The 25,614-nt window shown below is 39.8% G+C and overlaps 1 protein-coding gene across 3 annotated transcripts; it reads left to right on the forward strand.

Annotated features, from left to right (window-relative positions):
• The first annotated feature begins 877 nt into the window (after positions 1-877).
• ago1 (argonaute RISC component 1) lies at positions 878-25,607 on the forward strand. 3 transcript variants are annotated; one of them, XM_077575252.1, is made up of 19 exons: positions 878-1,237; positions 7,167-7,353; positions 9,379-9,499; positions 10,715-10,896; positions 11,841-11,977; positions 12,061-12,195; positions 12,248-12,365; positions 14,240-14,387; positions 14,465-14,584; positions 15,449-15,571; positions 15,659-15,792; positions 16,848-17,032; positions 17,100-17,259; positions 17,386-17,476; positions 19,301-19,495; positions 19,714-19,848; positions 19,936-20,037; positions 20,546-20,745; positions 22,017-25,607. In XM_077575252.1, exons 1-19 carry the CDS (start codon positions 1,213-1,215, stop codon positions 22,123-22,125), a joined length of 2,607 nt encoding a protein of 868 aa, XP_077431378.1. In that variant the 5' UTR covers positions 878-1,212; the 3' UTR covers positions 22,126-25,607. The 3 variants fall into 3 exon arrangements, with proteins under 3 accessions (XP_077431378.1, XP_077431379.1, XP_077431380.1); XM_077575253.1 differs by having other exon boundaries at positions 12,254-12,365; XM_077575254.1 differs by having other exon boundaries at positions 12,278-12,365.
• Positions 25,608-25,614: the final 7 nt, after the last annotated feature.

Genomic DNA, 25,614 nt, shown 5'->3' on the forward strand with positions numbered 1-25,614 from the left:
ATTAAACATTCCTTTTAATAATAATTATTATTATTATTATTATCATATATGTATGTATTTTATTATTATTATTTTTTTAATGTGTTTTTACTATATTTTTCACATGTGCTGTTGTCCTTAAAGTTATTGAAGTTTTACTTTGTTTCCCCATTTGTTTATTTCCTGGAACTGATAAATACCAGCAAGGCCCCGATCGTAGTGAAGTATGACGACTGTAATGGTGAATAAATGTCATCAATTTAAAAACACACTCAAATGCTTTTGAAAAACTATTAAATACATGTATTCGTTAATATTCATAAATTAATGTCAAAATAAAAATACTGTGCATAAAAGTAAAAAAAAAAAACTATTAGCAACATCTATAAATAAAAAATACCATTATTTTAAAAGATAATACAATGCTTTTATCACTTTAATTTATTTAATAAAAAACAATACATTTAACATAAAACACCATGATAAAGTTCATCACAAATTGTAGCATGTTAAATAATTAATACAATTATTTTAAACAGCTATAGTGTAATACATGTATCTATTTTTCTAAACAAAAAATCTCCAAGGGATTGGGGGGCAAGAAGGGACAATTTTTCAGATTTTTCATTTTATAAAGTACGTCGTACTTCGTTTGAGTTAGCGTCGTGTGAAGCGGTCCGATTTACAAAAATTACGTTACGTACAATTTAAAAACGGGTTACGTCGGGTGAACTCCTGCAATGCAATTCCCCTTATCGCCACCAGAGCACGTCAGTAAGTTCTCCAGCAGTTTTGATGTCAGAGAAGAAGTTTGAGATTTTTTTTTTTTTTATTATCATTTTTTGGGGCGGTGGGGGGACTTGAGGGGGGGCTGGCCTTTTTTGTTCGGCGGGGAAGAGAGCCACAACACACCGCTCGAGGCACCCCAACGCCGCGGACCGTCGGCTCAATCCCGGGGCGGGTTGGTGGGGAGGTATACCGAAGCGACAAACCGCAGCCGGAGACAAGAGGGGGTCAGCGAGGCAGACCAGTGGCGGACCTCTGGGCAGCTATCGCCCCATCTTGTGGGTCTTTTTTGGGGGGGAGGCGTGGGGTACAACACACCGAGGAGGGACGAAGACAAGACGCCGAGAGGAGGGGGCTGGAAGTCTGCCTCCCAGCCTGAAGGGGCCGGCGGTTCGGCCAAACCACCCCGGATTAGCTATCTTGTACCCGCGCGGCTAAGTGAATGGGATGGAGCCGGGACCGTCTGGCGCTGGTATGTATATTTAAACATTATTCCTTAAAAAAATGCATTGGGGCAATGTTCGTGGAAGAATAACCTGAGCTATGGTCGTCTGGCCTCGGCTAGTGGCTGGATGACAACCTCGTGAGGGGAGACCAAGGGAAGCGCGGGGGCTCTTAAGCGAATTTCTCCTCGATTTTTAGCCGCGGACGAGCCCTTTTAAACGGTGTTGACTATCCGCTGGGGTGGGGGGCGGCCACCGAGGTCGTGGGAATGAAGCCCGCCTTCCACCACCAGCATCTGGCTGTGTGCTTTGGGCTGCCCTTCTCCCCGATTACTGACAGTGTGCTGGTTCCCAATTACTGTAATATTATATCTATAATAATTATGATATACAAGTGCCGATTTTTGCATGTTTTTGTGTGTGTGGTTAACTCATTCACTGCCATAAATTCATTAAAAAAAAAGATTATTAATAATTAGGGGCAAGAGGCGATTATTTAAAAAAAAAAATAATAATCACATGACTTCACTAGTTAACTTTGTTAATCACAAATTCTATATGTTCTAAATGTACAATAAAAAAAATCTAGGTTTTCATACTCTTGTTAACAAAAGTGGAAAAAAATGTTAAACTAATAGAAATACTTCAAATGAATTTTTGACGTTTATAGCTGTCAACGGCAGTGAATGAATAAAAAATAAAAAATAAAGAAAATATTATAAAAAATTCGGGTCGTCAGTCGTCAATTTTTAATCGTAATTAATCGCATGACTTCACTAGTTAACTCGTGATTAATCACAAATTAAATGTACAATAAAACAAAATCTAGATTTTCAACAAAAGTGGAAAAAAATGTTAAACTAATAGATATAGTTAAAATGAATTTTTGACGTTTATAGCCGTCAATGGCAGTGAATGAGTTAATTTAGGATTTATGGGTGGGGGAGGCATTCTAGGGACCCTTTCAGTATCTGCGAAGTTTCCTATTGTGTGTATGTGTGATGATTCAAAAAAGCTGTTGAAAAGTATGTTTAGATTGTGGTCAACTAAAAAGAACAATTGGAGCATAATTGTCTGTTCCTCTGATTAATTGTTACATGATAGGAGTGGCAGTATGGTCAAGTGCAAGCCTTTTAATTAAGGGTGGCGACATGCAAAAGAGAATTAAATTAGAACACTATTCAATTTTCTCCATAGGAAGCAATGCAAAGATAAGTTCAGGTTAACTGGACAACAAAAGGGGAAGTCAAGAAAATTAAATGTGTATTTTAAAATAAAAACACACACACAAAACTTTGCTTTATAAAAGGTATGCTTGCTAACACACAATTCAAATCTTCATAGATGAGCTAATGACACTAACATCGATACGTCAGTACTCGGTAATTATAACCGTTTAAGCATTGGATATTTTTACATAGTGCAGCAACAGATGTTAGCAGACAATATTACAAAACTCACACAGGCATTAATTCTTTATCCTCAGCAAAAATCAATTTATCACTACAGTTTGCTGAGTTGTGAGTTTGTGACCGTCTTCATTTGTGTATTCTACTGCCCCCTGGTGGCTGACGCGTGTGTTTATAAAATATGTTACTGTCTGTAGAGTGGCCTGTTTCTTATTGAAAACATGCTGTTGGTGTTTTTGGTGGGCTGGAACGAATTAATGACATTTCCATTTATTTCAAAGTGGAAAGATGATTTGCAATATGAGTGTTTTGAGTCTAATTACTCTGCAATCTGGTCAAGTGTCACATGTCCATCTATTGTGTAAAGCTGACTTTACTTGCTTTGTAAATAGAAATATTTGGCTTTCTATGTTGCCAAGTGTGAAATTAAACAATCAATGTAAGCTCTGCCTGCAAACTGGTAGCCGGGCTGGGTGAAGATTAGCCACTTTCAAGCACAAGTGCAGTGCACAGAAGCACAATCATGTCAATGCTGAAACTAAGCAAAGCTGTGGCGTTGGTCCCCAAGCAGTAGAACTGAATAATTTTTAGGGGTAAATGTTGCGACGGAGGGTACATTTTTTACCTGGATTTAAAAGCATTTACACTCAAGGCTGATTTCACTTATTTTATTCAATTAGCCTGCAGCACAACAGCTAAATGCTGCTTCACCATGTTTGCTTTAAAACCTAAAAAAAAAAAAAAAAAAAAAAAAGCAATTATCATTAGCCTAATAGCAGACTAGCTTAAATCAAATGTAAACATTTTCCAAAAAAACCCGACATTGGTTGGCCTCAACTTATAGTACCTCAATGTAACGTTTTTCGAGTTAGGAGTCCTGGCACGTGGGCAAGGAGAGATATTTAATTTGCGTTGACGTGATTCCTAATTTTGGACTATACGTGTGACAAAAAAATCAAAGAAAAAGCACACATGCCCAGCATTCATTTAATCCTTCGGTGCTCACTGAGCGGACTCAACATCAAAGGCAAGTAGCCCACACTTGTGTGGTTATGTCATTGTGATGATGCTAACAAGTTAGCGAGTGCGGTCATGCTGTGACGCCGCACTGTTGTCATCGCACCGCCCGGGAACTATTGTCTCGGGACGCCGGGGAGATCTGGCTCGGATTCACACCATCTGCCTTCATTGGCAAAAAGGGTGCGAGACGTGTGTGTGCGTGCGTTTTAGCGCGTGGCCATCATGAATCTTCAATCTGCCTTTGTGCACTTGATTTTGTGCAGTAGGCTAATGTGTTTGAAAGCATGTGTACATATTCATGTAACACGCTACCTTTTGATCATAAGTGAGAAGCATTATTTATATAGCACATTTCAGACTCAAGGAAATTCAGCGGCAAGTGCGAGATGCAAACGCAGGAGTCTACGTCTTCACTCAGAGCAGACAAATGTGGCCAAAAAGGTACAACACAGGTCACAGATGTTAATCTTTTGTTCACAAAAAGTTGGGCAACTCCAGCGCACTGTCCCGTCAAGCCAAAGGGGAATAACTTTTTAACACGCACACTTTTCATATTTTTCTTTTTTCTTTTTGTATTGTTTATCCAATACGTTTATATTTGCATTTTTTCAGGTTTGTTTTTTGTACGACATATTTCATTTTTGTTTTTTTCCATTACTCTACATATAAACCGTTTTTTGTAATGTCTCAAAATTTTTTATATTTTTCCAATAATATTTATATTTTAGTCATTTTTTTCTACTATTTGCGTAATTTTCTCTCTAATATTTCTGTATAAATTTGAATGTTTCCTGATATTCTTATATTTTGTTATTTTTATACTTTGACCCAATATTTTAAATTATCTAAAATTTTAGTATTACATTCCAATATTTTTCACGCTTTAGTCCAATATTTTCAGGTTTTTCTTATATTTTTTTAAATGATTATTTATTATTATTATATAGCGTCTTTGAGTTTCTAGAAAGAAAAGCGCCATATAAATCTGATGCATTATTATTATTATTATTATTAGATTTAAAAAATATTTGCGTAATTTATATCTGATCGTTTTATTTTAATTTCATTTTGAAAGTATTTCTGTATTTGTCATCTAGTTTAGTTCGTCCAACATATATATTTTAAAATAAAATATTTGTGTGGTATTTTTTTAGTGACAAAATATTTTATTTTTTAAAATATTATCATATTTGGATTTTTCAAAAATATTTTGAGCATTATGGTTTGAATTGAAGTGCCGTTGTCACTGATTTCGTAACACTTCATCTTTATTCTGTGAGTGTGGGGCCAAAGTATTCACTGTACACACACACACACACACACACACACACACACACACACACACATCCTGATGTGTCATGGGATTGGTCCAGTTTTACCTTGAGGAAATCCCTTGCAGCTATTTAAAGAAGGGCTTTTCCAGGTTGGCCTGATGTGGGAACATGCTCCCTGCAGGACCCAAGAGGCCAAGGTCCTGGCTCCTCCTCCCATCCAACAGGCGCCCCCAACCTCCCCTCACGCACACACACACTCACACACACAGGTCTTCTGATATCCATGACAATGCCGTGTTGCTGTGGCGTCTCCATGGTGAGGCTGGGAATGCTGGGGGGGCGCTCTATCGTTTTTGTGAGGGCACTCCCCTCCGTCAAGCCACCCGGTGTTGTTTATGTGTGCCTCAGACGAAGGAGCGGGGCAGCTGGGGTCTTTGTTGTTAGTGGTGGGGTAAAGGGGGGGTTCTCTGGGGACCTGAGGGGTTAAGACACGGGGGGCCCCTTGCAAGTAGGAGCTACTGCTAAACCCGGCATCCCAGATGTATTGACACTGACACTGGTTTTCTTTCGGTTCAAGTTGTGTGGGGAGTCACCAAATTTGGCCACCATGCTCCGCCCACATGCAATAATTATTATTATATATTTTTTTTGCAGTTTAGCCTCATCCATCTACCTCATCTAAAAGTTCAAAGTTGGTAGCAATAGGACTAACTCTCAAGGACAAGTTCCTTTTTAAAGGACCCCTGGAAACGACAAAAGGACACTGGGGTCTTTTTGGGTGACTTGACTCAAGACTTTTTTTTTGTTGTTGTTGGTCGACCCATGATAGACGTGCCTACTAAATTTCATGTTGGCTGAGTTTTGGTGTAGAGGTGTTAGAATTTCATATATATATTTTTTTTAACATTGAGCCATCAAACTTCGCCTCCATATTCCGCTCACACAGAATGACAAAAACACAAAAGTTTTGCAGTTTATAATCAAGCAGACAAAAATTTATGCTCGGTTCAGACCGAACACGAAATAGCAAGTTGTTCCATACGCCTAGCGGGGTTTTGTACAACAACAAAAGTTTGAACATCGCTAGCCAATCTGGTAACGGGTGATTGTTATTACTTTAGCTGCTAAATGCTATCCTGGTTGACAGTCCAACCGCTTTAAACAAGTCAAACAAGATGGCGATTGGCTGTCGTCTTTAAAGGACCAGAATGACCCAATAATGTTTCCCGCCTAAAACCAAAATGACTTTTCTAGCATGGCTTCCTGAGACTTTATTGTGAGTTTAGTCATGATAGACATGTCTACCAAATTCCATGTTGCTAAGTTCGACTCTTCGGGGCCTGAATTTTGGAGTGGAGGTATTTGTATTTCGTGTGTAATGCGAATTATTAGACTTGGCCAAAATGATCTTAAAATGGCTGCTTCTAACTAAAATGGCAGACTTCCTGTGTGTTTTCAGGAAACGCTCTTTTGAGTCATCTGTGAGTCTTCTAACTCAATTTCGTTTTGCTTAAAAAAAATGTCTTTGGGTGCTGAATTATGAAGTGGAGATATTAGAATTTAATGTCTTTTGGTGAGCCCAAATGACCCTAAAATGGCCGATTCAAACTAAAATGACAGACTTACTGTGTTTTTCCAGGCATGTCTTTAGACTTTTTTGTGGGTCATCATGATAGATATACCAACCAAATTTCATTCTTCTTAGGTTAACTGGTTTGGGGGGTATTTATTTATTTATTTATTTCAAGTTTGTGTGGGACACAAGGAAACTTCCTGCTTAAGAATTTAGGATTTGACGGTGAATCTCATAGATTTTTGCTGTGATTGAAAATTAACATGAACAATTTAGTGTCTTGTTAGCAATTGGACAATCTGTCACCAATCTGTCTAGTAAAAATGTGGTAGCAATCAGACATACCTTAATCCTGCCTTTAAAAGTTCCCCGGAAAACACAACAAAGACCCTAAAATGGCCTCTTCAAACCAAAATGGCCGACTTTTGGGGTATGGTTTCTTGAGACTTTTTTTTCCGTGTGGGTCTACTCATGATAGACACATCTACCAATTTTAATGTTGCCAAAATCAACTGGAGTTTTGGCATTTATGCCAAGTCAACCAAACTTCTCCACCATGCTCCGCCCACAAGCACCGACATAATCGCCAATTCTTCTTAATTGAGTCGCCCATCGTATTTGTTACAATTTAGTAGCAGTCGGACAAAATCTTACATCATTTCTCCCACCCGTTTGTCTTCAGTGCCCATGGGGGCCTTCCCCCCACCCCTGCAGCAGGTGTTCCACGCCCCGCGTCGGCCAGGAATGGGCACCGTGGGCAAGCCCATCAAGCTGTTGGCCAACTACTTCGAGGTGGAGATCCCCAAGATGGACGTGTACCACTACGAGGTGGACATCAAGCCAGACAAGTGCCCGCGGCGAGTCAACAGGTAGGACGCAAATGACTGCTCTTGCTGTGGCGTCTCATCCCAGTGCTGTGACCACGACAACATCTGTACATTTTCATCATTGACCTGAAAAGTAGGAAGTGTGAGTACCTCAGTTCATATCGGCTAGTTGCTACTGTTAGCATATGGCGTCGATTTCAAGGAAGGTTTCATGCTAGGTTAAAGATTTAAAATTAGGCTTTAAGCCAAGGTCGCATTTTGAAGTTAGGGTTCCAAATTAGGGTTTGAAGCCAGCGTTAAGGTTTAGGGCGCTGGAGCCTATCCCAGCTGGCTTCGGGCAGTAGGCGGGGCACACCCTGAACTGGTTGCCAGCCAATCGCGGGGCACACAGAGACGAACAACCATCCACACTCACAATCACACCTATGGACAACTTGGAGAGTTCAATTCACCTGACATGCGTGTCTTTGGAATGTGAGAGGAAACCGGAGCGCCCGGAGGAAACCCACGCAGGCACGGGGTGAGCATGCAAACTCCACCCAGGAAGGCCGAAGCCCGGACTCGATCTCACGTCCTCTGCACTGGGAGGCGGACGTGCTAACCAGTCAGCCACCGCGCCGCCCGGTTTGGTTTTCAACATAGGGATTTAACCCAGGATTAGGGTTTCAAGTTGAGGATTTAAGCCTTTGTTAGGGTTTCAAGTCATTCAGAGAATGGATGGTTAAGGCTTCAAATGAGCAATCAATTTTGCACATTTTTTGTTAGTGTTGGGTTGCGAAGCCATTTGTTTTCTTCTTTTAGGACTCTCTTTAGAAAAAGTGCTGACAAATGAAATAAAGGCAAAATGACATGAATCATGTTTATTCAATGTCATCCTTGCCAATTAAAGAAAAAAGGAGCTGTCTTGTTTGTGATTTGTCTCGTTCTTCGCTCGAACGGCGGTAAACAAACATGAAAGCAGAGGAGGGAAAAATCTGCCGCCACTTTTGTCTTGAGGTCTCTTGACAGTTCTTTTCCATTTCAGTCATCTTGTTTGTCTGGGAAAAACATGTTTGAGCGACATTTTCTCATGGCGCTAAATCCTGCAGATTTTTGGACTACCGTTCTTCAGAACTTTCTCCGGAAATGGCTGTTCCTTAACCAGATAATCTTGGTGTTTCATAGCGTGCTAATAATTAACGTGGACTGGACGTGACTGGTTCTTAACAATCGAGTTCAGGTGGACAGGATGTGGCTATTTCTTAACAAGGAAATAAGGCTCCACCCAATGCAAATTTATTTTAGAATACGCCCCAAGTACTCTAAACACAGGACTGTAATTAATATTGCGTATGTGGAATATGAATTAAGCAGCAAAAGCCACGCATTTTTATCCATATCAGGTGGCGGCCATTTTGCCACTTGGTTTTCGACTGGAAATGACCTCACAGTTGCTCAGCTTGTGAACATCACATGACCAGAGCACAGGTGAGCTGTGATTGGTTGTTACCTCAGACCTAGTCACTGTGATGTCATTTTTCAGATGACACAAAATGGCCGCCCCCTGAGATAGATCAAAACAGGTGTGGCTGTTCCATAGCAAGATTCATCTAAAATGGTATTTATTTACAAACAAGCCAACTTGAGCTGTTTCTCAAGTTGCTATTTAACTTGGGCTGGAGGACTTAAGCTTCTTGAGTTAATTTCTGCAAAACTTTAAACTCAAGACGCAAAAACAGTAGCACAAACCTGCCCAAAAACTTCCTCTAAAAGTCTGGCCTCTTGACTCGAGGGTTTTGACTGACTATAAAGGCTTTCCAGAAGGTATCCCAAGATCACGCCCTTTGACCTGCAACCTTCCCCCTCTTTCTCACATTGAAAAGTGGCCTCCTGCACCCCCCACAACCTTCGGGTCTTTCTTTTTTGCCACCTCCTCCCATGACCATGACAGCTGCATCGCGCACAATCGATAATTCCGCCATCTCGCGTCACAATGCAGCGCTGCGATCAAGGGGATGGCTTTAACTGATGGAGCGCCATGGGTGGCGCGCGTTAACGTTCTGCTTTTGTTTCGTGACCTCCCCGCAGGGAGGTGGTGGAGTACATGGTGCAGCACTTCAAGCCGCAGCTCTTTGGCGACCGTAAGCCCGTGTACGACGGCAAGAAGAATATCTACACAGTGCTGGCGCTGCCCATTGGCAGTGAGAAGGTAACGCAAGTTGAATGTGTTGCTACAACACATGAGCAACAAAATAACAACATCAATTAAAAGTCTATTTTGAAGGGATATTCAATGAGCCCCAAAAGAGATTTGAAAGTACCTATACATGCCACAAGATGGCAGCTAAGCCCTTAAATTGGAGAGGATCATAAAATAAGACTCTTCTTTGGACAACTATTTGCATCATCAATAATTTTCATTTTTTTTTTATGCGCATTGAAAAAAACTCAAAATGTTGGCATATATCTGCCGGCGGTGCCCCAAACACAAATTTTTGTCATTGTTTACAGTTACTTTTCTATCACAAGAAAGTACCATGGTTACAAACAATACCATTGTTTACAAAAAAATATGAGAAGGTCAATAAGCAAAGTATTTCTAAATGTTAGTAAGTAGGACCAGAGGTGGCAAATCCATGTCCAGAAAGTAAAAACCCTGCCACAGTTTGACTTTAGCCCCAGGTGCTAGCTAGCTAGCACCCTAGCTAGCTCCCATGGTGCTCGTTTACCTGCTAGGGAGCTAGCTTGCTAGCTAGCGTCAGGGGCTAAAGCCATACTGTTGCAGGGTTTTTACTTTCTGGACCTGGATTTGCCACCTCTGAGTAGGACCTAAATCGCAAAAATCTAAAAATAGAAATATAATATTTTTTTCAGGGCTGATACAGATTATTTGGAAAATATTGGCATAAAAAAAATACAAACTCCAGTTTTTTTGTTTTTTTTTAAAGCATAAGTTTACTGAACAACGTTTAAGGTTTGTAAAATATTGGAGTAAAAAAAAAAAAAAGCTTAGTCAATAAACAGCTTTGTTTTAAAAATCTAACAAAAAGTTCAGGAATCTTCCAGGGGCAGTAAGTAGCATGTCTTCAAAAGTTAAATAAGAACTTAAGTAAATAGCTCCCTATTGTTTGCTACAGTAAACAAAGTTTTTTTAAATTTCAAAATTTCTGAAGTATTAAAATTTTACTTATCTAGTTTTAATTTCAAACAAAGACATAAGGTGTAGAGAGTTCCCAGTGTCAGAAGCATCTTACGAAAATGTAAATAATTAGATCCCTGATTTTTTTCCCTGAACACTTTTTTTTAAAAGGATTTATTAACGGCCGTCTGATTCTTCAAAATGACTGAATATCGGCGCCGATAATCGGCCCAGCCCTACCTTGAACGCCTTATTATTCACGTATTTTGACACATCTCACTCTAGGTGGATTTCGAGGTCACCATCCCAGGTGAAGGCAAGGACCGAATCTTCAAGGTGTCCATCCGTTGGCTGGCCAAGGTGTCGTGGCGCCTGCTGCAGGAGACGCTGGTCAGCGGGCGGCTGCAGGTGCCCCTCGACTCTGTGCAAGCCCTGGATGTGGCCATGCGCCACTTGGCCTCTATGAGGTACGCATCTGACGTCGCACCGTACTGCTTGATGCTGTTATTTCCCCAGAAGTGCAAAGTAGGGCAGCGATTGGTGGTTATTTTAATAGCCGATTAATCAATTAATGGCTGAATAGGTAAAAAAAAAATCCTTTATTAAAAAAAAAAAACATCCTTTATTCTTTTTTTTTTTTTTTTTTTTTTTTTACAGGAGAGCTCAGTATTGTTCATTCGATTTGACATCATCATTGCTCTCTTTTTTTTTTTTTTTTAAATCCTACAAATCAATTAAAAAAAATTAAGAATTTTTTTTTTTTAAATACATATACATATATATATATACACATATACACACACATATATATATATATATATATATATATGCCCTTTTTTTTGTATGTGGGTGAGTATGTGTATGTGCGTGTGTGTGTGTGTGCGTGCGTGCGTGCGAGCGTGTGTGTATTCATCAGTTCACCTAAAGCCCATTAAAAAAAAATCCCATACTAATAATATAATATAATAATAAATTGCCAAATGCAGAAACATCAATGTAAGTTATCACAATGTAGTGGCTCTCGCTAACAGACAGAATTAAGTAACCAGAATTAGGTTAAAAAATTCTATATACGTAGACCATGTTTCTATAAATTTTGATATTTGGTTTTTATTTGAGGCAGATATTTTTTCCATTAAAATGTGATTTATGAGGAGGTTAGACCATTGGTCGATATTCAGAGTTTGTTTATTTTTCCAGTTAACAAGAATTGTTAATCCTTTATTCTATTGTTATCACACACAACATTGGACTTTAGAGGTTCCACTAAGATTTTGGAATGGTGACAAATGATGTGTGATATGCCATGAGATAACATGACGATAAGACATGAAGTCATGCTGAGTCTTTTTTTTTCTCTCTCTCTCTGACACGCGCACACGTCATTGTTTTTGTCAAATCCTCCATTTAGGTACACTCCAGTGGGCCGCTCGTTCTTCTCCCCGCCCGAGGGCTACTACCACCCTCTGGGCGGTGGCCGGGAGGTGTGGTTCGGCTTCCACCAGTCGGTGCGGCCCGCCATGTGGAAGATGATGCTCAACATTGACGGTGAGTGACAAACAAACCTCTGTTGTATAAAAGCCTAAAAGTGTGGTTTGGTTTCCTCACTACTGCTCTCTGGCTCCCTCCAGTGTCCGCCACCGCCTTCTACAAAGCCCAGCCTGTCATCGAGTTCATGTGCGAGGTTCTGGACATCCGCAACATAGACGAGCAGCCCAAAACGCTGACCGACTCGCAACGAGTTCGCTTCACCAAGGAGATCAAAGGTGGGGGATTTTCAACTCCAAGTGCCGCAAATAATATGTAAATATCTAGTAGTGTCAGGTCTCGTGTACCCCACTTCTCCAGGCCTCAAGGTGGAAGTGACCCACTGTGGGCAAATGAAGAGGAAGTACCGCGTATGCAATGTCACCCGACGTCCTGCCAGTCATCAGACGTAAGTGCCATGATGATGATGATGATGATGATGATGATGATGATGATGATGATGATGATGTTATGCTTCACTGCAACAGTCATTTGAAAGAGACACTGTCCACATGAGGTCATTATGAACTCATCTTTGTTAGTCACCCACCAATGGGAACAAACATGAGGCACACCTGCACAATTCAGTGAGTTCCAGTAGATGAGCTTTTTTCTTTTTTTTTGCCCCGTTACGTTTTGTCACAATGACTTTGCTTTTGCCTTTTATTATTAACAGCACTGCACTCCACCCCCCCCCCTTTTAAAAATAAATAAATAATAATTTGACCATGTTTCCCTTTTTGTCAAATAATTGCTTTCAGTATGTTGTCAGTAAAAAAATAGAAGAAAAAAAACTATAATTAGCAAAATTAGGGAGACGGAGGATTTAGCTTTGCTTTGATGAATGGATATTGACCCAGCACACGAGGACCTCAAGGGGGTAAGAAGTGTTCTTGTTTTTTCTTTTAAATAAATGATCAAACAGACAGCAGGTCAGGTTGACCTGTGAATATTTTCGGCGGACGGGTGGATTAGTCAGTGTGGAGTTTAAACCCTCTTCTTATGCTGCATGTCAAAATTAAAATTTTAACATTTAAGAAAATCTCCCGATAGCTTGTTCTTTTTTTTCCCTGCTGGGGTATATACAGTCTACATATTTAAATTGACATGTTGTATTAATCCTCCTGTTATGTTTTTATTGCACATGGATCAATGTATGATTAGCTATATGCTTAACCATCACAAATTTTGACGGTTCTGCTCTCCTTTGCGCCCTTCCAGTGTTAATATATTTAATATACTATGTAAAAATAATAATAATAAAAAGAAATAGAGAACAAGGCCAGAAGAGGGTTTGCATTGATTTAAAAAAAGAAAATAAAAGTAAAACAGGTCAATTTGACTTATAGTTCTGTAACATAACAGGAGGGTTTTAGTGGACATTAGTGTACTATCTATATCTGTATCTTAAGTGTACACATTTTCACGTTATTTTTTTAAATTGTAACACAACTGGATTTTCAAAAGAAAGGCCTGAATTTTCCTTAAAAGTGACACAATTCCTTCATCCATAGTTTAACCATGCTGTCATGTTTGTCAGATTTGCTGGCTTGAAAAATGTAGAAAAATAAATTTTAATGCAGTCCCATTTTTTTCACCTTTTTTGACATTTGGTTGTGTGCTTATATTTATCGATAATTACATTTAAGACAAAACGGCAACATTACTTTATCTCTTTGACTGCCAGACGTTTTCAGAAAAGGGATGCCGTGGGTGCCAGCCGATTTAAGCATTTTGACTGATCTTTTAAGGTCCACAGAAAATTATGTGTTCGGACTATGGAAACACACATACTTCCAAATGAAAGATTGGACTCTCATCTTTCATCAGAAAAAAAAGTTTGTTTCTACCTTATTCCGTTTTTCTGTAATCAACAATAGAAAATGGTTAGTTTCACCTCCGTTTTGAAACAAACGTCTTTTAACGTCTATGGCACTCCTCCCTAGGATTTTACTAAACGTTATTTAACGTTTTTGGCAGTCAAAGAGTTTTAATGTAATTGTACTGTAATTGCTGGTTTTCTGAATTTTAGCATCGAATCTCAGAATGAGCAAATCCACCACCCTTCTTTCATTGGTGCACTTTTTTTTATTTTTTTTTATTACATTTATCATGATACTGAGCACACTCTTTAGGACATATTTGGTAAATTAGAGGTTGTAAATTTGATTAAAGTGGCCTTAAAAAAAATCACATACTAATACATACTTAGTCCAGGGGTGAAGAACCTTTTGCTATCTGGGGCCATTACAAGTCTTCATTTCAGTTCTTCATATCTTGCAGGTTCCCCCTCCAGCTCGAAAGCGGGCAGACTGTAGAATGCACCGTTGCCCAGTACTTCAAGCAGAAGTACAACCTGCAGCTAAAATACCCTCACCTGCCCTGCCTGCAGGTGGGGCAGGAGCAGAAGCACACATATCTGCCCCTAGAGGTGAGGAAGCGTATCACACCCTGATGATTTTCCCTTCAGGAGGACATTTTAAAACCTCTCTGCTCAAAATGTGGCAGGTGTGTAACATTGTGGCGGGCCAAAGATGCATCAAGAAGCTGACAGATAATCAGACATCCACCATGATCAAAGCTACCGCTCGCTCAGCACCCGATAGGCAGGAAGAGATCAGCAGGCTGGTGAGTTAAACCACTATCCATGCGTCTGTACTTCAAATTCAAGCAAAAGTTCGCAAGGAGAGTAATTGACGCTCCACCCCTCCTCAAAAGATTTCTAGTTACACAAAATAGCAGCAAATGGCTATGCACTGTATCAATGAAGTTCCTCTTCTGACTTCAACATAGTTTCCTGGCAGCAAGATGATACAAGATAGCGTTTTATTTTAGACAAGACTTTGGCCGTTTTTTAAAAAAATTGTTATTTGCAGGATGTGAGTTTTCCGCTAATTCGCGGAATTCCGCTTTTTTTTATCTCCCCCCCCAAAAAAAAAATTCCGATTTTTTTTTATATATATATATATATTTTTTTTTTTAGTAGTAGTAGTAGTAGTTCATTGTGTATGCACATGACTCCGACAGATAACATCTTCTGCTATAACAAAGACATTTGTGGTATGTTCTAATATGAGTTACTTTTCATTTGGTCATGATACAATTATTTGTTCATGAAATTTGAACTCAACATTATTTATGCGTTAACTTAGTAATCACATTAGTTAGATATGATGATTTTCTCAGTGATAGTTTTTAAAAGCAAAGGCAGTCCAATGTTTTTGAATGTGACTGATTTTGAGTTGACTAAAACTGCCATTTTATATGGGATAGTTCAATATACATTGAAAATTTATGCTGTTGTTTTGTCTATTTCTTTGTCATGTGAGTGCATTGAAAGTACTTAAAAACACGGAAAACCCATGACCTGGACCTAGCTGGGTGCCAGCGGCCCCCAGACCCCCGATAATTTCACTTTGGTCAAATCACATCCCTGTATTTGACTAATGTTCCAAAGAGGCCTACAGATTTTTTGGTTGTTCTCTCCTGCAGATGAAGAACGCCAACTTCAACCTCGACCCGTACATTCAGGAATTTGGCATCAAGGTGAAGGACGAAATGGCTGAGGTGACGGGCAGAGTGCTTCCAGCTCCGATCCTGCAGTATGGTGGACGGGTAAATATTTTGACCACAACAACCTGGTGTATGACTTTGAATCTGAAAGCTGTATAGTGAGCATCTTTTGGGTGTATCCCGTTTCAGAACCGAGCCATAGCCACCCCCAATCAGGGCGTGTGGGACATGCGGGGTAAGCAGTTTTACAACGGCATCGAGATCAAAGTGTGGGCCATCGCCTGCTTTGCCCCACAGAAGCAATGCAGAGAGGAGGTGCTAAAGTAAGTGCTAATGTTAGCCTAGCAACCTCTTACACTGCCTAAACAAGCCGAGATGGATCTGACTTTTTCACCCTGTGTTGGTATTCTCTATAAACTAGCACTGTAGCTATCAGAGTTATTTCTTTTTTACAATAGAGTATTTTACCGATTATCTCGTTCATTAATAGAGTAATCTAATAAGAAAATATTTTTGCATTATTCAGCACAATAATAACACATGAGTGTAGGGTGCAAGGTATTATTTTTGGGGTCTTTATCCTTACGTTTTATTGTAATATCTGTGACTTTGAGTGTGCGTGTTTTTAAAGATGGAGCCTGGCCTGGTGAGTGACGTGGGTGTCAGCATATGAGACTGTAGCGTTAGCTGTTATTACCAGTTATTTAATAAAGCATTTTACACTGGCAACGGTAGGCTTATTCATTTGGGTAACATTACTTTTGTGTTGGCGATCGTAGACGTGCTGTTTTAGTACACATTGCACTTAACTCATTTGTTGCCAAAAAACGTATAAATATGTTCTATTTTAAATATTACAAGTGTCCCAAAGACGTATATTTACGTTTATTATGTGTGGTGTTTTTTTTTTATGCTAGCATACAGAAGGCTTCGATGCAGCCTCTGAACTGCAGAAAACGGTTGAGGAAATGGTAGTTATTACAAAAACGGCCAGCGGGTGTTAGCAGATTATAAGAGATCAACCAGGGCCATGTAACAAATGAGCTGTTTTCCCCACAGTTTAAAACGCATTTGTGAATAATGATGAAACTATATTCTAATGTTAATTGTTGCAAAACGCAAACAGATTTCCTAATGAAAGAAGAGACTCTTCTTTCATTAATCTTTCTTTTGGCAAGTTCCATGTTTTTATAGCAAAAGAACACAATATTCTGTGGGCTTTTCAAAATCAGTCAAAATCCAGTAAAACAGCAGGGAGCGAATGGCTGGGAGTTAATCATCCTTGTTAAATGTGAAATGATCCCAAACTTTGCGGTAGCATCAAAACCGTGACAGAAAAGTGAGAACAAACTAATAAATGATCATTTTGTCCGCAAAGGAACTTCACGGACCAGCTGCGCAAGATCTCCAAGGACGCCGGCATGCCCATCCAGGGGCAGCCGTGCTTCTGCAAGTACGCCCAGGGAGCGGACAGCGTGGAGCCCATGTTCAGACACCTCAAGAACACTTACTCGGGGCTGCAGCTCATCATCGTCATCCTGCCCGGCAAAACCCCCGTCTATGGTAAGGTGATGATGTCATCTTAGCATGACGGGTGCTGTATAAGACGACTCTGTATCTCCGTATTCAGCCGAGGTGAAACGCGTGGGAGATACTCTGCTGGGAATGGCCACGCAGTGCGTCCAGGTGAAGAATGTGGTGAAGACGTCCCCTCAGACCCTCTCCAACCTCTGCCTCAAGATCAACGTCAAACTTGGGGGCATCAACAACATCCTGGTGCCACACCAAAGGTAGCCCATTAGCAATATTAAAGGGGACTTACATTACATTTTCATTAGCATGTGTCTTTCCTTTATATAACTCTCGTACGAATGGATTCATAATACGGCTAACTTGTTTTGTGTTTACTCTTTCAGATCAGCGGTGTTCCAGCAGCCTGTTATCTTCCTAGGAGCTGATGTGACGCACCCCCCTGCTGGAGATGGAAAGAAACCCTCCATCACTGCCGTAAGTGCCAATGGAGAGTGAACAGGAAGGTGTTTGCAGCGCTTTACTCACGCATAGTGGTGGTTTATGGGTACTGCAGGAAATTAATGTGCACCATGTAGTGTCTATCATTTATTAGCATTAGCTTTATGATGCTTTATGTTTTGGTGGTTTTTTTTTTTTTGCTACCACTGCAGTAACATCACAAGATAAAACACAAAAATTTATAGAAAAATAATTTGCGGCATTGATCCATTTGACGCAAGCCAATTCAAAGTTGTGTGATTTGCTCAAGTCACACGACATCTGACTCATTTCTGAGAAAAGGGAACAGTACTGAACAGTGAGGTCATTTCCTTCACCCACCCACTTTTCCTAATTTTTCACTCATAGAGGAATCCGATTTTCATGTTTCATCTTCCAATACACACGCAGGAAAAAAATGGGTGGAGCCAAATAAAAGGTTCCATCTTCTTAAGCTGCGTATCTGACTGAGGTGGAACAAAAAATTAAAAGGGGTGGTGAGGAAGGTGTCGCTAAGGGGATAAAGGAAACAAATATCTCATCGCATTGAGTCACGTTGAAAAATTTAGATGACGTCAACCCCTCGGCCGCCACTGACATCAGCCGCGCTGCAATTGGTTGCCGAGTTGCCTAGCGATTGTGACAGATGCTCGAATCACACGTTGGGGTGAGGGAGCGAGCGTGAGGAGAGAGCAGGGGGGAAAAAAAAAGACGATTTCAAAATTTTTGCAAGGAAATATTCATTGTGGATCAACGCTGTGCAAAGTATAGCCTATAGGCCACTTCTGGACCACAGAGCTTTTAACTTTAACAAGAGTCCTGCAATTGTGTTGCATTAACCATGCAAAATATGTTTAATCTTATTAAGTCTGGGTATTGTAATTAATAAGTTATGCAATAATTAATACAGATTTATTACAATAAATTTTTACATACACGTTTTACATTAAGAAATATTAAATAATTTCCTGATTACTTTAATTAATATTAAATTGATTGAAATACTTTGTGATTTTAAATTAAAATACACTAATGTATTTACACATTTAAATTGTTATTTTTAAATTAAACCATATTAATTATAATATTAATTACACAAAAGTATGAGAATTAATTATTTTAGTGAGATAAGATAGTTTGCATAATTTACATACACAATTCAATTGTTTGGATACTTTTTTATTTGATTGATTAATTGGTTATTTACAGTAACATTATATAGTATTACAACTACACGTATTAGTTTAAATGAGAATGAATTATTATTGTGTTGATCAGGAGCAGATATAAGTTTTACTTCTTTCTGTCCCCTTTCATTTATTTTTTTTCTTGTTAAGAATGACATAAAAAAATTAAAATTAAATTGTATTAATGTCAAATTAATGATCAATGAAATAGGTTAAATATTGTAAAAATGTTTCTACATAATTAACATGCCACAAAAACCACATTTATTAAATATGTAAATTAGTCACAAATTGATTATGCATAAAAAATGAGTTGAAATAAATATATAATAATTACACATAAAAAATATTTTATTAAATAATTAGTTATGTTTAGTTAATTACCATACGATTACCGATAAAACTAATTCTAAATTTAAAAAAAAAATGAGACTGCATTATTTGACTATTGCAAAAAAACAATTTACAATTATGATTATCTTTTTTTATTTTATCTTGGCAACAAAAACCTAGACCACTTTTATTTTAAAAATCAAATGTGGCCCTTGAGCCCAAATGCTTGGTCCCTCGCTTCCCTGTGTTCGCCACCAAGAGGTGCTAATGCTCCCTTGCTATCACCCTCTCGCTCTTCTAGGTTGTGGGCAGCATGGACGCCCACCCCAGCCGGTACTGCGCCACCGTGCGGGTTCAGCGGCCTCGGCAGGAAATCATCGAGGACCTGTCCTACATGGTGCGCGAGCTGCTCATCCAGTTCTACAAGTCCACCCGCTTCAAGCCCACCAGGATCATCTTCTACAGGGACGGCGTTCCCGAGGGACAGCTGCCGCAGGTCGAGAGAGAATCTACTTGAATGCTAAGTGTTGTAAAAATGTCTCACAGGGGGTTCATTTACATACAGCCGTCGGTGCTGCCGTTTTGGTTAGCAACACATTTCGTATTCCCTTGTTTCATTGTAATTGAAATAAAAATATTTCATGCTGACAAACAGAATTTCCTTTTGTATTTTCCCACAAACAATGCACATCAAACGTATTATATTTGCTTTAGATTCTCCACTATGAGCTGCTGGCCATCAGGGACGCGTGCATCAAGCTGGAGAAGGACTACCAGCCCGGCATCACCTACATTGTGGTGCAGAAACGCCATCACACGCGCCTCTTCTGCGCCGACAAGTCTGAGAGGGTGTGCTTTTTTTCTAGACCTGACAGGCACCATTATCCACCTTTTCATATTCATAGTATCGTCTTTGTTTTTTTTGTCATTCACCAGATTGGAAAAAGCGGGAACATACCTGCGGGTACTACAGTGGACACCAGCATCACTCACCCCTTTGAGTTTGATTTCTACCTGTGTAGCCACGCAGGCATACAGGTATGGATGCTAGCTAGCAATGTGCTAATTGCTAATCCAGGAAGTCTGCCATTTAGGTATGAAGCGGCCATTTTAGGGTCCTTTTGGCTATTCTTGGGACTTGCCCCAGGGAGTTTGTCTGATTTCTACCAAATATGAGCTTCCTGTAATTAAGTAAGACTGTTGGGTGCCATCAAATTGCGAAACATTTGGATTTCAGCATTTTGTCTGCGTGTAGTTTGGTGAAATCAGACCTGGTCTTTCATAGACTGACTTATCCTTGAGTTTGTGTTTGGTTGCTATCAAATTTGAACTGTATACCAGACAGATGGGCAGCATTATTTTATTTATTATTATTATTTATTTATTTATTTATTTATTTATTTATTATTATTATATTTATTTATTTATTTTTTTATTTTTTGCCATTGGGTGTGGCTGGAGCTTAGTCGTAAAGTTTGATGATTCACCATAAATTGGCATTCTGCACTCCATGCGACTTCTTTTGTCGCCTTTTCTCCATTTCCAGGGTACGAGCCGGCCGTCGCATTATTACGTCTTGTGGGATGACAATCGTTTCACGGCCGACGAGTTGCAGATCCTCACCTACCAGTTGTGCCACACCTACGTACGCTGCACCCGTTCTGTGTCCATCCCGGCACCGGCGTACTACGCCCGCCTTGTGGCCTTCCGCGCCCGCTACCATCTTGTGGACAAAGAGCACGACAGGTTGGGAGCACAACTAATATAAAACCATTAGTTAAAGGGGCGGTCAACCCCCCCCCCCCCCCCCAATTTTTTTTGACAGTGATATGTTCTATGCAGCCCCACTAGTCTAAATATTAGTGTTAATTGTATTTAAATTTAGTCTCAGCTTTAGTCCAGTTTCAATCACGCTTGGTAGTTTTTATCATAGTCAACCTCATCCCGTATTTATTTAGTCCATTTTTAGTTGACTATAAATCTAGCATTTTATGTTAGTCCAAGTAAACGTAATTGTATTCATCTAGATTTAGTCAACAAAAACTATTAACGTTTTAGTCAGGACAATCGTTTCATCCCTGTATATTTTTTCAGCAGATAATGTTGAACATTTCAGATCTAAAACCATTTCACATGAAAATTTCTCTCATCTTTTTGAACAATTACAGTGGCTAGTATGGCTCCATGCATTGAGCTAGTAAGTTAACTGGCATTAGTTAGCGGTCGGATTAACATTATTTTTGGAATGTTATAGTCTTTTCACCATGAATCCACTTCCTGTCTGTCCCATGTTTGTTTATGTTGCACTTGCTAGCTGCACATTTGAAAAGGGGTGTGTCACTGTGTGTCACATGACAGTGTCTCAGTAACAGATTAGCAGAGACACAAAATCCAGCCCCAAAATCTCAGGGGGCGGCCATTTTGCCACTTGCTGTCGACTGAAGATGACACCAATGTTGCTGAGGTGTCAGGTAACAACCAATCACAGTGCAGTTTCAGAAAACAGGTGAGCCCTGAGCAACTGTGATGTCATCTTCAGTCGACAGCAAGTGGCAAAATGGCCGCCCCCTAAAATGGATAAAAACGGCTGGATTTTGTTTCATAACTCGTATTCCACAAATGTAATATTAATCAGAATGTCATGTTTAGACTAGTGATGTCACATATAGCATATTATTGTCAAGAAATGTTTAAGGTTGACTTCCACTTTAAATATCTTAGGGCACCACTAATAAAGGATATTTTACCTCTAATGTTCTCTCATATCGGTTGTTTTGGCAGCTGTGTTTATGTCGCTGATACTGGCATTGGCACACACCTAATACATAGCAGATTTTTATCCACATTTGGAAGAAGCCTGATTCCCGTCTGACAATATCAGATTCCATGCATTTTTATTTACACGTATCCTAATTGTGCTACTTGAGAGCAAAAAAAAAAAAAAAAAAGATTCATGTCATTTCAATCTTGTGGTGTAAATCCAGCCTGAAACGGTGGTCTTGTGCATCTGCTTGCAGCGGGGAGGGCAGCCACGTGTCGGGTCAGAGTAACGGCCGGGACCCGCAGGCGCTGGCCAAAGCGGTCCAGATCCACCACGACACCCTGCGGACCATGTATTTCGCCTGAGCTGCGTAGCGAGCCACCCACCACTTCCTTCGCCATGTCACTCCCACCTGAGTGGGCACGCAGCTCCCCACCACTACGACCACCTCATCCCCTTCCCTTATCCCCACGTGACTGCCCACTACTCATCTTCTACAGCCAAGCCAGCCGCATCGATCCAATCTTCAAAACACTCTCCAGCCTCATGCACTCAAAAGGTTATGGATATTATTATTATTATTGTGATTGTTTTGTTTTTACTTGACCAGGACTGTTTGATTTAGTTTGTTTTTTCCCGTCGGTATTATGATGTAATATTGTATACTACCTTCACACATGCAAGTAAGTATGCAATAGGGCGGAAAGTAGGTGGTCCACGATGCTGCCTCTTGAACCCAATCCGAAGCCCCGATGCCAGTGTTCCAAAATCACAAGGATTGGGTATCCTTTGCGTACTTTTTCATTGTTTTAATGTTTTATTTTTTACAAATAATGTTATTCTTTTTGTATCATTTTTTCTTTTTTAAACCCGCCTTGAGCTACATTAGCACTTAGCGTTTAGCATGTAGGTGCCTGCACGTCGTAGGCTCTCGTCTTCATTTTCCTAAGCGGGCGTAGCATATCTTAGAGCCTTTAGAGGGCTTTGCATAGTGTAATAATAGAGGGACCATTGCGTAGAGCCAGGGGCGGGGAACCTATTTGCCGTGGTGGTGGTCTGCAGGTTCCCCACCCCTGGTGTGTAAAAGGTACTTGCACCCCATGCACCTGAACCAGCATTATTAACCAGCCAAAAAAGAACAACCAATGGAAAAAGGGGCGCTTCAACAGGGAGCTTGTTTCTATTATTTTTGTTGTATGCTCTTAAGGATTTACAAGGCACTTTTTTTTTTTTTTTTTATTATTGATTTTTTTATTTGTTATTATTACTTCCAAATGGCCTCATCTTTGTACACTAGAACTCGCACACTTCTATATACACATTAGCTCTTACCTCACCGCCTCGGCAGCAGAAGCACACTCTCAAAACTATCCTTCTTCAAATGCACGTCTTTCTCAACACTCCTCATGTAACGCCATCGTCACCTTCTTCACGCCCCGACACCCGCATTTATCGCTTCTCAAACTTATTAGCGCAGGGTTTCCCAAACTTGTTGATTAGTAATAGAGCCACAATTAAGCGCCATTTACCGAAAAAGACGCAAGCAGTTTCCAGGCGCCTCTCAATGTTGAACTTAACAATTAAGCCTCTGAAAGAAAGTTTAATTAAGCAGCATGAAATTTTGTAGACCCACAAAAAAAAAGTCTCAATAAGCCATGCCTTTAAAAGGACACAGGAAGTCTTTCATTTTGGTTTGAAGTGGCCATTTTAGGGGACATCTTGGCCGTTCCAAAAAAGACTCATCCTGCAGAATTTGTCTGATTGCGTTTAACTTTTAACTCTTTGACTGCCAGACGTTTTCAGAAAAGGGATGCCGTGGGTGCCAGCCGATTTAAGCATTTTTGACTGATCTTTCAAGGTGCACAGAAAATTATGTGTTTGGACTATGGAAACACACATACTACCAAATGAAAGATTGGACTCTCATCTTTCATCAGAAAAAAAAGTTTGTTTCTACATTATTCCGTTTTTCAGTAATCAACAATAGAAAATGATTAGTTTCACCTCGGTTTTGAAGCAAACGTTTTTTAACGTCTTTGGCACTCCTCCATAGGATTTTACTAAACGTTATTTAACGTTTTTGGCAGTCAAAGAGTTAACTGATTGTAATAAATTGTCAGTATTTGTCAATTTTTCAGCTTTTTTCAAAGGAGTTTAATATCTTTTTTCCCTGTGGAATCCACCACACAGCTACAATGGTACAGTTCAGTCTGCCACCCTCATATGGCTTTCTGACACCTGTACCGGCCCAGCTGTCAAAACGAGCCACACGCTTATGTTATAAGATAAATTACTCGTGATTTAAAAAAAATAAAATAAAAAAAAAAGTTGTCAAGGTTGATTGGCGCTCCCTAGTGTAAGAAATGTATAGACTCAGTTTTGGAAACCCTGCCATTTTTTTTAGTGTGTGTCAGCCAATTTCCCTTGGTGCTCCGTGTGCATGGGTGGCACGGGTAAGGGGGTTGCGACCACTTAATACACCCTGCCTTTTTAACTATGATAATAATAATAATAATGATGCATGTAACACGTTGTAAAACTGGATTATCTGAGCCACCTTATTTTTATTTTTTTGTACGGTGGGCATTATTTTTTTTGCTCGCCGTTGCCTGTTTGCCTCGATTGTGAAATTGGTACAAAAAAAACTTTTTTTTTCCCCACCACCACATTATTTGAGTATCGTGACTTGTGTCTGTGGAGACCGAAGCCCCTTTCACACAGCCTTACTTTTTGTTGGTATATATAATACTTTTGGTATTTGGTTATTGCTGGCTAATTTGAATAGCTCAGAGATGCTGTAACAGGTCCAGCAGATACTGACTGCAGACGATTTTGTTCTTATAAGTAACATGGGAAAAGAATCGATAAAGTAGCACTTTTTATGCCGCCTCGTCCTGCCTATGTTATGGATCTGATACTACCTCCAAAGATAGTTGACCGTTGCTACTTATAAAGAAAATGAGATGCCAGCTCTCACCATTTTCCCAGTCGGGGGGAAATCATTACAAATGACAAAGCTAAAGAATTCCACCTTGTCGCGAGCGAGCTAACTAGCTAACGTTAACCACCTTTGCAAATGTGTAGTCATGTGTGACACAGCTTGAAATCCACTCCGTGAATTGTCATTGGCTTTATTTCGACTAACTTTTTTACCACCATGACACTTTTAATCCCAAATAGGAGGCTGTACTAGCAAACTAAAATAAGCTAGCTACAGCTTTTCTTCACCCTGGTCCTGCCAATGCTATGAATCTGGTACCGCCTCCAAAAATGGAAAATTTGTGTTATTTCCATTTCTGCTACAAACAGAGGTGGCGACCCTGATGTTCCCAGTCCAAATGGTAGAAATCAGGAACACCGACAAAGCTCACTTGGCACTTTCCCACCTTCAGAGGTAACATTAGAGCTGTAATGTTTTAACTTTCTGCCAACTGGGTATTCTGGGAAGATGGGCGGTTGGCATCTCTGTTTTGTATGAACGGTCATTTGGGCAATTTTTCCGCCTTCAAAGTTGGTATTGGAGTCGATGTGAAGAATTTCTCTAGGCTTTTTCCACAAGGGGGTTTAACACCTGAACACGCACTTCTACCACCCAATTGTGTTGAAAACAACTGTCGCTGTTTTTCCATATTGCCAATCTTGTGATTTTTTTGCGACATCTGCCAATCTTCATGATTTTTCACCATATTTGGAGGTAGTATCAACATTCATAAACGGATATTCAATTAGCTAATACAGTTGTGTAGAAAACAATGTTTTTTTCTGCCAATACTCCTTATTCCCCCACCTTTTGGAGGTAATATCTGAATTGGAGCATTATGTTTCCCCAAACCTTGGACTTGTGCATGTGAAGT

Source organism: Vanacampus margaritifer, chromosome 9 (assembly GCF_051991255.1).
Source record: "Vanacampus margaritifer isolate UIUO_Vmar chromosome 9, RoL_Vmar_1.0, whole genome shotgun sequence".
NCBI lineage: Eukaryota > Metazoa > Chordata > Actinopteri > Syngnathiformes > Syngnathidae > Vanacampus > Vanacampus margaritifer.